The sequence below is a fragment of the Epinephelus moara genome, chromosome 1 (genome assembly GCF_006386435.1).
Source record: "Epinephelus moara isolate mb chromosome 1, YSFRI_EMoa_1.0, whole genome shotgun sequence".
Classification (NCBI taxonomy): domain Eukaryota; kingdom Metazoa; phylum Chordata; class Actinopteri; order Perciformes; family Serranidae; genus Epinephelus; species Epinephelus moara.
Genome location: NC_065506.1, coordinates 25,809,675 through 25,823,675, shown reverse-complemented (window position 1 = coordinate 25,823,675; position 14,001 = coordinate 25,809,675). Strand labels below are relative to the sequence as shown.

At 40.0% G+C, this 14,001-nt stretch overlaps 1 protein-coding gene across 1 annotated transcript in view; it reads left to right on the top strand.

The window, feature by feature from the left end:
* Positions 1–13,445, top strand: part of tspan15 (tetraspanin 15) — a 50,746-nt gene extending 37,301 nt beyond the window's left edge. The window contains exons 5-8 of the mRNA XM_050037242.1: positions 2,120–2,236; positions 6,422–6,472; positions 7,234–7,350; positions 10,861–13,445. Coding sequence (XP_049893199.1) covers positions 2,120–2,236; positions 6,422–6,472; positions 7,234–7,350; positions 10,861–11,025 — 450 coding nt within the window. The 3' untranslated portion in view covers positions 11,026–13,445. The remainder of the gene's footprint in view (positions 1–2,119; positions 2,237–6,421; positions 6,473–7,233; positions 7,351–10,860) is intronic.
* The last annotated feature ends 556 nt before the right edge of the window (positions 13,446–14,001 follow it).

The window sequence follows — 14,001 nt, the reverse complement described above, 5'->3', positions numbered from 1 at the left end:
TGTCACTTTATAGTATTTTTGAATTGAAATTAAGTTGGAAGCTTAGTGGTGTTGACGGTGTTGATGTCTTGCGACCATGGTGTAGTTCGTTTATAGCCTATTGTGAGCTTTTTACTTCTCGCAATTGCATTTACGCTTCAAAAATCATAAAAGTTGTATTCATTTGTGGGGATTAACTCGCTAAAGAGAACGTGTAAATATCATCAACTATTTGCAACAGAGCTCATTTTCTGCAATAATCCAAAATCCAATAGAAAAATCTAATAGAATTGTTGGCTGTTTTTTGAGGGCGATGTTACCCAACTGGCACCAGACATCAGTATGACAGTGTGTATGGCAATATTTTAAATGTCCAACATTGTAATTTCATTTTGTGTGGATGTGACATGTGATTGGGCATTGTTCCCCATACCTTCTGACTAAACGTTTTTATTCTACATCAAGGTGACATTTGCATGAGACGTTTGGAAGACACTGGATTCACAGCTTTAAACTGATGAAACATCACCGTCATCTGTTGTCAGTATTATACATCAAAATGACATTGGCATTAGATGTTGTCCTTACAATACATTTTAGTGACCTGACATCAAAACATAGATTTAACCCAATATCAGTCTGACAACATTGGTGGCCAGGAGTAGGAGTTCTTGCAAATGGACACAAACACACATTAACAGGTTTATTGCAGGAGTTAATGAGAAAAGAGATCACCAAGGTGAGTGAATGGAGGAAGCAGAGGGAATGAGTTGGCAGGTGGGCGAGCAGGGTTCCTGGAGCATAGGGAACAAACAAGCATAAGGCGATAACAAAATACACAAGTCACAAGATTGGTGCCCTAAACGTAGCTACCAGAGAGACTGGAACAGTCTGGCAATGAGTAAAAGGAAAGCTGGGGCTGATGGACTGATTGTAGCTTGATGTGTGGTAAACCTGGAGAGGGGAAGAGCTGATTGCCAGCAGGTGTGTTGGTAGGCTGGGTCCAGGTCAGCGTCAGCGCAATGAGATTCACATGCACACACACAGACAAACCTGGGACATGGAAGATAAGAGGAGTGAGGAACAAAGTGAAACACAAGGGAGACACAGGAGCGGTACTGTGGCGGTGACAGATAATGAAGTCGTCTAAAGCAGCCTTTTGTCAATGTGACTCAAAAGCTCTCAGCCAAAACCAATAATAATTAACGTCCTCTAGATAGCTTATCAAAGCTCGTTTGTTTTCCCCGGTGAAGTAATAAAATTTTTCTCTCCAGGGTTTTGTCAGTAATGGCTGATATAGAGGGCAATAAAAAATAATTGGTTGGTGTCACAGTATTTTGTGCAGGTATCAATTTGTTGATTTGTGCTGCAAGTGTTATTGATTCAGGGGCAAACTGTGTGTGAGGCTGCTGATTTCAGACGCTGGCTGAGTGTGGAGAATACAGCAGGGGATTTTTTATTAGAAAAATGTTTGATCCATAGTAATAATTGTTTTCTGACATTAGTTGGAGGACAAACAGAGCTTTAGGTTCCTTGAATTGCAAAGGTTTTGATTTGTTTGCGAGTAATCCGGATAATAACTTTTGAAAGCAGGTTTTTTGGATGTATTGTTGCTTCTGTTGTCCAAATTTATGATTCATTTCAGTCACTTTTTGTCATGTGATAATTTTGTGATTGATTTGCCAACTTTTATCTTTATATTGATGTCACAAAAAAGTTAGAATATTGTATTACAACAGTGTATTGTAATATAATACTGTTGATTTTAACCATATCACCCAGCACAGCTACCACCTGTACACTGATCTTGGCAAAGCAGTAGAGAAAGCAACGCACACACACAAACACACACACAAACATAAAACAGACTCATAATTATATGTAAATTGTTCTTAATTACGGCTCATTTCATTCTAAAATGTTACTGGCATTATGCCAGCACAGTGGAAAATGTTGTTTATCAAGTTGTTTATTTTCGTTTTATCCCTCCGCTCTCTCTCATCCCTGCCTCCCACCTCTCCGTGTCTGCCTCACCTTACATATCCTCCCCCATCACTCGCTCAATCTTTTTTTTTGTCTTTTCTTCTCCTTCTAATTTCTGCTCTTGTCTCTACTCCCCCATGTCTCTCATCTCTTGCAGTTTAAGTGTTGTGGAGGTCAGGAGTATACAGACTGGTCAGTCAACATGTACCACAATTGTTCCGCACCTGGTCCGCTGGCCTGCGGAGTCCCTTATACCTGCTGCATTACTACTAAGGTAGGTCTACCTGTTAGCATTACTGTAAGTATCATCATATAAAGTTCTATTCCACCTGCTGTTACTGTTATACAGTGACATATACTGGCTGTCTGTTGGGTTTCCTGTTGTATCAGATAAAGTGGCCACCATTGCTTCACCTCTTTGCACTAAACTGCTAATGGCACAAAAAAAAAAAAAACAATCAGAGCCGAGGAGTCTCTAATCCAGCTATTAATCACTATTGCTCATGAACTGTGATCAAACTGTCAGACTAGGCAGAGCTGATCAAATGTGAATCAAGATTCTGTTACTGCATTGCCTATTCCTCACCTCAGATGTTTTCAGAAACATATTTTAGTGTACTGTTTAGCTGTGAAATGAGAAGACTGGTGACTTGGCCGCCATGTTGAAAACAGTTGAGCCAAAAGGAAGCACCACACACCAGCCGGAGCACACTTCCATTTTACAGCTAAACAGTACAGCAGTCGGAATGAGAGCCAGCACCTCCAAGTCTCCAAGTTGCTGCCCCAAGTGAAGGAGTTCAAGTATCTTGGAGTATTGCTCACCAGTGAGAGTTAGGCAGTTTGGCATGGCATCAGCAGTGATGCGGGTGCTGCGCTGGACTGTCGTGGTGACGAGGGAGCTGAGCCTGAAGGCAAAGCTTCCAATTTACTGGTCCATCTACGTCCCAACCGTCATTGATGGTCATGAGCTCAGGGTAGAGACAGAAAGAATGAGATAGCGCATACAAGGGGCTAAAATGATTTTCCTCCATAGGGTGGCTGGGCTCAGCCTTAGAGATCGGATGGTGAGTTCAGACATCTGGAGGGAGTGCTCCTTCACATCAAAAGGGGCAGTTGAGGTAGTTGAGGCATCTGATCAGGATGCCTCCTGGGCACCTCCTATAAGAGGTTTTCCAGACACATCTAATTGGTAGGGGGCCCTGGGGCAGACCCAGAACCTGCTTGAGTGATCATATATTTCGCTGCCGCTGGATCCCCCAGGAGGAGCTGGAAAACGATGCTGGGGAGAGGGACATGTGGAGTACTTTTCTCAACCTGCTGCCCCTGCGACCCTGCAGCGGATAAGCAGATTTGGATGGATGGATGCATGGATGCATGGATGCATGGATGCATGGATGCATGGATGCATGGATGCATGGATGCATGGATGGATGGATGGATGGAGTGCACAAAATGTTTCTGAAAACATTTGCAGCAATAAATAGACAATGCAGTAACAGAATCTTGATTCATATTTGATCAGCTCTGCCTAGTCTGAGAGTTTGACCGCAGTTCATGAGTCGTGGTAGACATGATTTACAGCTGCTTGCAGACTCCTCTGCACTGATTGGTTGTTGTCATTCACTTGGGGTTAGGCCCTTATGAGTAATACAAGAAGGAGGAATATGAATTTTTTCTCAGACTATCCGTCTCATGTACTACTACAGTTTCAGCAAATTTGACAAAAGTTGATTTTATAAACATAACTGTAGCTATACACTGTAACAAGTTTTGAAGATCAGTGTTAGATACTATGTAACTTTACCTAATGAGCTTGGAAAAAGCAAATATTTCAATCTTTTTGGCTCTGTTCATTTAAAATGACCCTGAAGTCTTTAACACGGGGTTCATTTTGCATGTAATTAACGTAATAACTGTAATAGTGTGGAGTTACGTTTAAAAAACATCTCATCATCCTTATGATGGTGATTAAGCCTTTGCCATGCCAGACACACTCACGGGCAATTTTCTCCCACACAAAACAGCATGTGTGCTCCCTTTAATTTATTCACCTGCCTACGCTCCCCAGAGTTTAGAGAGAACGAGAGCAAACAAACAAAAACTTTTTAGCGAGACAAGAAAGAGTTTGATGACAGTGCCAACTCTGTCTGATAGCTGGGCTCAGGAAACCACAACTCTGTTATCCTCCTTTATTATTTATCTTTTTCTCTGTGGCCTGCATTTCACATTATTAACTACAACACAGTCCCTGATTGGCTGCTTACATCTTCAGCTATGGTGTCCAGATTGTATTTTGCATACAGAGAGTAAAACAGAATGTTGAGCTCACGTCATCAGGATCGTCTTACCAGGCTACTATGATTCATCATCCCTCTATATTATGTAACGAAAATTGTCATATTTGAGATATTGTGGTTCACAAATTTCCTTATGAATGAATAAATTAAATATGAAACACGTTAGGTGAAGGATGAGAAAGACTGACAAAATACATCACAGCGTATCCCAGAGACAGAGACTTATGGTAGGTGACAGGAGCTCCTGAAGCAAAACACATGACTTGTTGCACCTGATTGACAACTGTTGCCCTTCAAAAAGACTCGTCTTTGCTAACAAACAAGAAATGCACAGATTTAGAGATTTATTTGTACACTTTTTCCTCAGAAGTATTAAAAATACACTAAGCAGGATTTTCCTCCTTTGTCACCTATGACTCACTAGAAGTGCGTGGCGGTGTATTTTTCTGCAGAGACTTTGACCTCAGCCTGTGTGTTTTTATTTTCCTATTCTTTTCTGTGTTTGGAAAGTTTATGGGTGTGTTTCAGTAAGCAGGTGAGGTCGGAGCTTTCTACAAAGGTAGTGAAAACCGTGTCAGACCATGAGCAGCAGGCATCCAAGAGACACAGCCCCGGAAAAACCCAAATAATGTGAGGCGAAATGCCAAACGAGAGTGAATCTGGGGTTGGCTTTCACTTCCACTTTCACTGGAAAGTGTGTTTATAAACAGTACCCAACAATCGTATGCATTTAAAGGTTTAGTGTGTAGGGTATAGTGGCATGTAGCAGTGAGGCTGCGGAACTGAAACTTCTCCCCTGTGCCAAGAGAAGAACATGTAAAAGGCCCTGTCTAGAGCCAGTGTTTGATTTGTCCATTCTGGGATACTGTAAAGTAACATTTTGGACTCTGTGGCAGTGGTCCTACTCCATATTTGATTTTAAATGTCTCATTTTAGGGTAATGAAAACACAATAATTCAAATTTTCAGGTGATTATTCACAAACGAAAAGAATGGTTATGAATATTAAATACCATTTCTGCCAATAGATGCCCAAAAATCCTACACACTGGACCTTCAAGTGCCAGGTGCCAAGAACAGCCGGAGTCTGCACATATCATCATTAAAAATCTATGAGAATACATTACAATATATAACAAAGGACATTTCCTGCACTCCACTACACATACACTAAAAGTGATGTCTTTCTTGTCCAACAATTGTGTAATTAACATCTCAGATAATCTGGATTATATTTAGATAATACATTATGTTCGCATCCATGCATTGTGCATTATAAATTACTCATCAGTACTGGCTTTAATGACTGGTCAAAGTCGAGCGACGATAGCTCAAGAGTTCAGTTTTCTATTTTAATCTTTGTAATTATCTTTGTAATTGCAGGCCTGTGTGTTCATATTAACACAAAGCAGCAATTAACTCCACTTGATGGAACGTCGCGTTTTAAGTTTTACCACTTGATTCCTTGAAATGTGTAACAGCGCCTGCAGTCAAGCTCGTACCTGTACACTGATTTCAGCTGTTGCCGTTTAAGTTACATTACAGTCAATTATAGAAGAGTGTATCAAAGACAGTCACTTTGCAGAATCATGAGCAACAACTGATGACAGTGTGGTGTTGAGTAAATTACCATCCCATTCTTACTTCAAGTCATAATACCGTGGTAATGTTTAAAAAATCTAAAACAAATGTGATTAATAAAGCCAATAAACTGTGTAAAGTGACTTCAAGTGGGTGATCACTCCTCCCCTCCTCCTCTTCCTCTGCCAGACTGCTGAGAGCAGTTTGTCTCCTCTCATTTGAATATATGAATACATTTTAATATTTGAATATGGAAACTCACAAGCTCAAAGTCATAAGGCACATTTACACACACACACACACACACACACACACACACAGTTCCTCTGGTGGTGTCTTCAGCAGTCTTGTGGTTCAGGACTGTCATTTGTGTGTGCGCATGAGAGAGGCTGTGAGTCAGTGTGTGCGTTCCTCTGGTGGTCTACCGGTATTTGATGTTTTCAGTTAAATTCCAACTAAAAACTCACCTTCCTCTTTCTGCTGTTGATTCCTCTCAAGGCTAAAAGCTTTTCGCAGACTTCTGTTTTTTTTTTCCTACATCATATTAACTGTATCTCTTCCCTCTGCCTCTCTCCCCTCCAGCCTAATGAAGTGGCCAACACTCTGTGTGGGTACAAAGTGATGGAAAAAACGGTAAGACACTAAAGACTGACTCATATGACTGAATACGGAAAAGCCTGATGGCTCATTAAATCAGATCCTCTTCTTTAATGTCGGTTTTGAACATTTTGCCTGCTTTGACAGACAGACCAGTTTTTAAGGGGCCCTGCGATGCTCGATTTCAGGTTCATACATGTATTTAAGGTCTTTAAAAGAACATGTTTACATACTGTAATGTTCAAAAAACACATTTTTTTCTCATACTGTCTGTGGTGGAACACCTGTATTCACCCTTTGTCTGAGACACTATATTTTCGTGACCGTCTCTTTATGCCCCCCTCCAAGAAACACCCAGTCTGATCTGATTGGTCAGCGTTTCATATATTAGTATATCTGCACCGTCATTGCGGCTGGGGAATGACTGTAACACAGAATAGCAGTACTTTCTACCATAAAAAAATCACCAATAAAAGTTTTTAAACACAAACGCACATGTTCCAGCAGGAATATGATGTGAAATCAGGGGAGAAAATGAAAAACATCAGCAACCAATGACTGTAGTGACTGAATAGAAATCAGGCCCTGCAGATCCAGGATGTCACTGGGACTTGATCATTTGCATTTTAGTATTTTATAAAGCGAATAAAGTGTTTGTTTGTTTTTATGTAACATTACTTGGGCAGAGTGTTGGATGGTGTGCTGCTGGTCTTAGATAATTCATTTATTTAGAAGACAGCATAATGCCTCAACTGTAACCACCAACTGTAAAAACTGAAGCAGTTTGTGTTTTGCAGCGTTTGGACTTGATTGAGGTCATCCATATCAGAGGCTGCACTGATGCTTTCTTCATCTGGCTCATGGACAACTATAAGATTATGGCTGGACTACTTTTAGGGATCCTACTGCCTCAGGTACACCACACACACACACACACACACACACACACACAAAAACACAGACTTGTCACAAGCCCTTAAACTTGTCACAAACTGTCATTCAAAGGGACTGTTCACACCAAAATCAAAAATTTCAGGCATACCTACATTTGAACTTCTCTGGAATATAGCAGAACTAGATGACACTCAGCTTGTGGTGCTCAAAACACCAAAATAACACATTTAAAAAAACTTAACAGCAATGTCTCTTTCTAAAAATCATGACCTGGTTACTCAAGAAAAAATCAGATCTTGATGGATCAGTCATTCAAGTTGACAATCTTATGATGTACACTGTATAATTTGTTGAGAACAAAATTACTTAACAGTCAATGGAGACCAAAATCATCAACCCACTGAGGGCTGGATTAAAAATCACCCTGATAATCAAAGTAATAAACTGAAATTACAAGCTGATCTAACTTGTATGAGTTTTATCACGACAACTCATAATGTGACTCAGTAGTGTGTACGGTCCCCGTGTGCCTGTTAGCACTCCTGACAACATCTAGACATGCTCCTGATGAGTCAGCAGATGGTGTCCCGGGGATCTCCTCCCAGACCTGGATCAGGGCATCAGTGAGCTCCTGGACAGTCTGTGGCGGCACTTGGTGGTGACGGATGCACCGTTACATAAAGTCCCATAGGTGCTCAGTTGGATTTTGGTCAGAGGAACAAGAGGGCCAGTCAGTGGCATTAATGCCTTCATCATCCAGTAACTGCCTACACACTCTGGCCACATGAGAACAATTTTATGCAAATTGTGCCCACTGGTTCTGAAAAAACAAGACCGAAAGTCAGCCACATTGGCAACAAGCAGTCTTGGGGAGATATCTGTGGGTGAATAATGACCACAAGATTATTATTATTATTATTCTTTTTTAATGGAAGAAATGACTGTAAACTACCCTGAAGACTTGGTTTAAATACTGTATAGCCATGACCACAACATGCTTAACCCTAACTCCTTTCCATGTAGTTTGTCCTCATCCAAAAGTAACCTTAACCTTAAACCAAGTCTTAATTGAATGATTTCTTTTGTGAGGAATTGCATTTGTCCCCAAAAGGGAGGTGAGTCCCCACAATGTGCCCGTGTTAGCAGATTTATGTCCCCACAACACAGACTTAGATGGCCCACTTGTTCCACAAATGTATTGATATCATTGCACAGCATGTGTCACATAAATCTGACTTTTATCAACCTTTAACTAAACTTTTTGCGGCACTTGAAAGGTAGAGATGCCATTTATACCTGTGACTTTCACAGAACAACTTTTGTACTACATCTGTAGAATTTTTGCCAAAAAATACAAATACAGCTGGCAGAGATTTAACAGGTGAAGCTTTAATTTCAGTGTGTCCGGGAATATCAGAAGCGCACTGAAATAAAACTAAGTCAGGGAAAATGTAAATCACTTCACCTTGGCTACATCTGTCAAACCAGCAGTAAAAAATATGCAATTCACTTTTCACAAAATGCTTTACATGCTGGAACATTTAATTTAGGTATGCTGTACATTTTGTTACATCGACCTATCAGGGAAAAAAGTATTTTATAATAAAAGGTTTTGGAACCTGTCTGACTGGTAATTTCTTTCAACATTAAAAAAACATCATATGAAAGATACCTTGATGCTTCAACCCACATATACTCACATTATGCATTCACATTATACATCTGTCACTTTTCCTTTATATCCAGCTTTTTTCTAAATGATCCATTAGAGGATGTGAGCGTGACAGACACAGAAGTTTCATTACTGTGCCATTTCTGCTCTCTTGCATTTCATTTGAACTTGTGTCATACATCAAACTCATGAGATGCACACAGACACCCACTGACAGCCATGAATATAGAGTGTGCTTGCCGTTAATAAGCATGTTGGACTCCACTGAACTGTGAATTCAGGAAGGGAGAGCAGAGGCTGTCGTCCAATTCATATGTGAGGTGCTTTGCACTCTCTATGTGGAAATCGATCCGGGCTGCCTGACAGCTGCCTGACAGTTGAGGGGCGAGGAGGCTGTCTGGAGGAGAATCGAGAGAGAATATCAAAACTTTAGATTTTATTTGAGGTCTGAATTACTATTTAGTAAACATATTGAATCGGTGTTAACTGTAGGTCTGATTAATAAATTTAAAAAAAGCATAAAACTTTCAGAAATCTTCAAAAAGATTTTTTCTTTTAATTTTCGGTCTTTTATCATGAATAACATTATATCAGGGGTCTTTTGTGTTTCAGCTGTAAAACATTTTAATTAAATAACTGGATAAGACTTCTTGTGTGTCAGATAGAAAGTGTATTTTGACTTGAGTTATGTTAAGCAGTATCTTTACAAACTGTAGTTTTACGGATTTGTTTGCAATATAAATACAGAATACAAGTTTTTAATGATTGTGCGGATGTTTGTGATCAACTGTTTATTAACGTCAATACATGGAGACACATTCACTTTTATCAAGCTGGAGCACATCACTACATCACAGCACACCATCATATTGCATTACATTATCCATTTAAGTGTGATTGCAGCTGCGGCAGGGTGTTCCTCTTATGCATGACAGGGACCGCCAGGTAGACCATTGGTATAGGGAGGACAGGAATGTCAAGTAGCCACTGACCACCTTGTGTCTATGTTTTCTTTGATTTCTTGCCCAGTTACTTCACTGACTGTTCATGAAGTCAGTGGCTATGCATTTTATTTTCAGTGTGTTTTGTCAAAATCGTAAAGGAGCTCTTAACGATATCTAGAGCATATTTATGATTCAGAGGTTGTCTGTACACCGTTCTCAGCATGGAGGTTGGTGAGCCTGCAGCTAGTAGCTAACGGCGTTAACAGCGCGACAGTGTAATAGAAAACAAGTGTCCCACGGTCTTGCTCCATATGCATTTCTGTTATTTTGACGATGTTTCGGTCTTTGGGCCTTCTTCAACTTCAACAATCACACTGAGACACAGGTACACTGATCTGTAATACAGGCTGCACCGTAGTCACACAGAGCTGATGGGGGGAACTGGAAGGTGGGCACTACATTTCTGTGATGGTGCTGTGCCTCTAAACTGTTCCTGTGCCTGCATAAAACAATGATCCCGATGGTGTCATCGATCAGTCTATAAATCAAACGGTTTTATAGCACCTTTCAAGCAAACCAATGCGCTTTAAAGTGCTTTGCAGAGTGCTCATATTCGACAGGAACACCCCACCATGGTTGCATTCACATCTATCTATCACATTATGTGTGCAGATATCAAGGTTTGCAGGGCTGTTAACACCTGCAGAAGGACAGGTGATCCTATAAAAAGACATCTCATTCCTCTAAAAGTGGTCCCCTTCCGTCACTCTATTCCCAGTCTCTAACATGGGAGACATTAAGACACAAGGATAAGACCCAAGTGAGGGAAGCAAGGAGACATTTAAGACAAATGAGATGCACCCATGGTGACCTCCCTTACTTAACTTACTTTCCCTCTCTCTTTCTGTCTCCAGTTCTTTGGTGTGTTAGTCAGCTGGCTGTACATCACTCGTGTCGAAGACGCCATCAGTGAGTACGGTCACTATATGGACCTACTGGACTCAAGCGCACAAACGAGACAAGCCAAGAGGCAGGGCCACATGGCCAAATGGTTTAAATGTATGCCAGAGATGGACTGATGGAGGCAAAAACAACAGCGAATGGACTCGAGCCAACACTCACAGTTGGTTAAATTACTCCAGTGGATCCAGATACAGCTGCAGTCGCCTGCCTTTGAACTGCAGGTTTACTACACGCTCCCTCCACTGTGGAGGAATAAATGTGTTGATGTTATGTTTTTTAAGAAGGCAATGAAACCAGATTATTGCGAGTTTGATATTCAAGTGTTCCTTTTTCAGTTTTATTGTTAACTTACTGTTTGTATCCAACACAAAAACATTCGCAGGACCCACTTTGGTTAATTATTAATGACTGTGTTAACATGCAGTGTACTAATGCGTTAGTGGGTTCATTTGGATAGGTGCTTTTAGCTGCATTGTGCCTAAGAGAGTCTCAGGGATAAACGCAGACACCAGTACAACCACTCTAGCTCCTTGTTTTATAATATAACGTGAAATTAATCTGTTTAGTTCCATCACATAGCCAGAATATACAGCACTGACTTTTCTTACTTTTATACCTGTATTCATTCATTGTTTGTTTTTTAAAACCAATTAAAGCATTGCTCAGCTCTTCCATACAACCACTGATGAAGCCGGTCCATTTATCCAACCACTACTGTTGCCATAAACTATAATGCAGGCTATTGTTAGCGAAGACACTATTTATGTCATCTGGAAGCAGGACATGTTTGCCTTATTTGTACGTAGTGACTGGAAATACTCAAAGGTTTGAGACTGAAATGAATTTATATGTAAGTTTGAGTTTGTAGAATAAGTTTTATACACAGTACCGTGCACATCCCCCAGTGACCACAAATAGTCATTGCAACTTCATGATATGTCCAACACAAGTGTTGTCTGTAGTGCTCACATTTGTTTTATCAAAGCCTTAACTTTGACTCTTCAAAATGCATTTCCTGTTCATCTTCACTCAGTTTACTGATACAATGAGGAGAAAAGGCTGACCTGGCACTGTAGGGCCTGATGGTACGTTCCATTTTCACTGGGAATTTGGAATTGCAGAAATTTGTACTCGATCGCTCACTTAGGTCAGATTTCTGACTCGTTAAGTCATATAAGTTGGATGAACCTCACCAACCCTGACTACTAGGTTGGCTGCAGCTGGAGCAGCCACATGCCTCACCCACCGTCAGCCCCCTTTGCTCCTCCTTGGTTCGGAAGCAGAAGCCCTGGAGAAAATGCAAAGTTAGGGTTTAGCTAGCTGTGAAGTATTAGGTCAAAATAGAGGTGGTTATTGCTAAAGGAATACTTCAACCACCAGATGACCATTTGTATATCAATTACTCAAGTTTAAGATAAGTTATTAAGTTTTAATTTGTGAAGAAAACTCAGTGGCATTCATTTAAATACAGCAACCATGTCTCCTTTAAAGTTATTTGCTAGTAACCTTCAAAAACAAATCAATCTGTGACACATGCATTCCACCTGAATTTCATTTTTCAGCATCAAGGCAAAATGTTTTTAAGGAACAAATCCAAACAAGTCACAAAATGTTTACACGGAATGTACCTGAAGTCTTGTGCTTTGCAGGTCCTTTATCCACCCAGACCACTCTCCTGCAAATTATCTTATTATGTTTAATAAATGTTGCCACTGAACAAAATCTAGGCAGCAATTACATTATCTAAAAAATCAGCAAAATGAATCAAAAGTGTGATTTCCAGGAGACATGTTGCCTATAAAAATACCAAAATTGGCTCTCCAAGACTTAGTGTAGATAAAATTACCTTAGAACATCTACAACAGATAATCCAGTGTGATTTTCAGTTTTACAGTTTTGCCCTCATCATAAGTGAAAAATGTGAATTTAATGTGCAACTGAACTTGGTTTGGTTTGATGTGAAGTTGGAAACTGAGACCAAATACATACCTTTTTGAAGCAGATTCTTTTTAATTCACATTACACTTCCTTTGTGTTTTTAAGTGACTTCACTCTACATTCACACTGATACAGTATTATAGTATACTGTACTGTACTTACATCACTGCCAAAACATGTTTGCAAGCATTTCTAGTTGATTCTACTCAGTTATATTTTGTATTCATTAGGATACAAGGCTAAACAGGTTAACATGTTAGCCCTATTTGCACTGCAGGGTCAAATAGAGGTTGCCAGAACTTTATCCTTGTACGTATGATTACATATCAGGGCCAAATATCTACTTATCCAAATTAAAATAATTCAGCTTTTGTACATGTTTCTGTAGAAAAGAATTAAATTTGATTTAAATGTTATTACATGTTGTGTTGTCCCCAGTCTCTGAACCCATCACCTGTCAGTCTGACAGTGAATAAGCCCATGGGGGCACCTGCCAGCAGATGGCCTGGATATCCATTATCCAGACAAGACTTCCTCTTCTGTGCACCATTTTGGCTAATCTCTATAAACTGATATCTACATTTGAATGCAGATTTTTTTTTTAAAAACAGGCTAATCTAAAGCTATGTCATGGTCAGACAATAGCTAATGGGTTCAGAGAGTGCATCTTGGTCAATGTGTTTCGCCTCTTTTGCTCTCCACACAGAGCTTTTCCTACCTGTAATTCAAACATGATTGGTCAATACTACTCAGACTACAAACCAGACCGCTTCAGATACCAAACTCTTGTCCCTCACCCTGATTCGTTCTGTCAGGCCTCAGTTATAAGAATCCTTTTATTACTTAACTGTAACATTATCGGCTGGTGGGTTGAAGGTATAAGTTATTTGTATATAATTAAATAATTGAGGCTTTATTTAATATGTGCCACACTTACTACCTACATTTTGCTGTATGGGTTGTGTTGTTTTATGACGTAATGGTTTGGAAGTAAAGACTTTTTTGGGGGGTTTCCATCCAGGTCACTTCATTTGTCAGCCTCAATAAATCAGGCATATCTAATGATAATGAGTTAAAAGGAGCGTCTTGGCTAATTAACAACACATCACACATTTGAAAGCCTCACTGGTCAGTCCAGAACATCAGGGGAATTG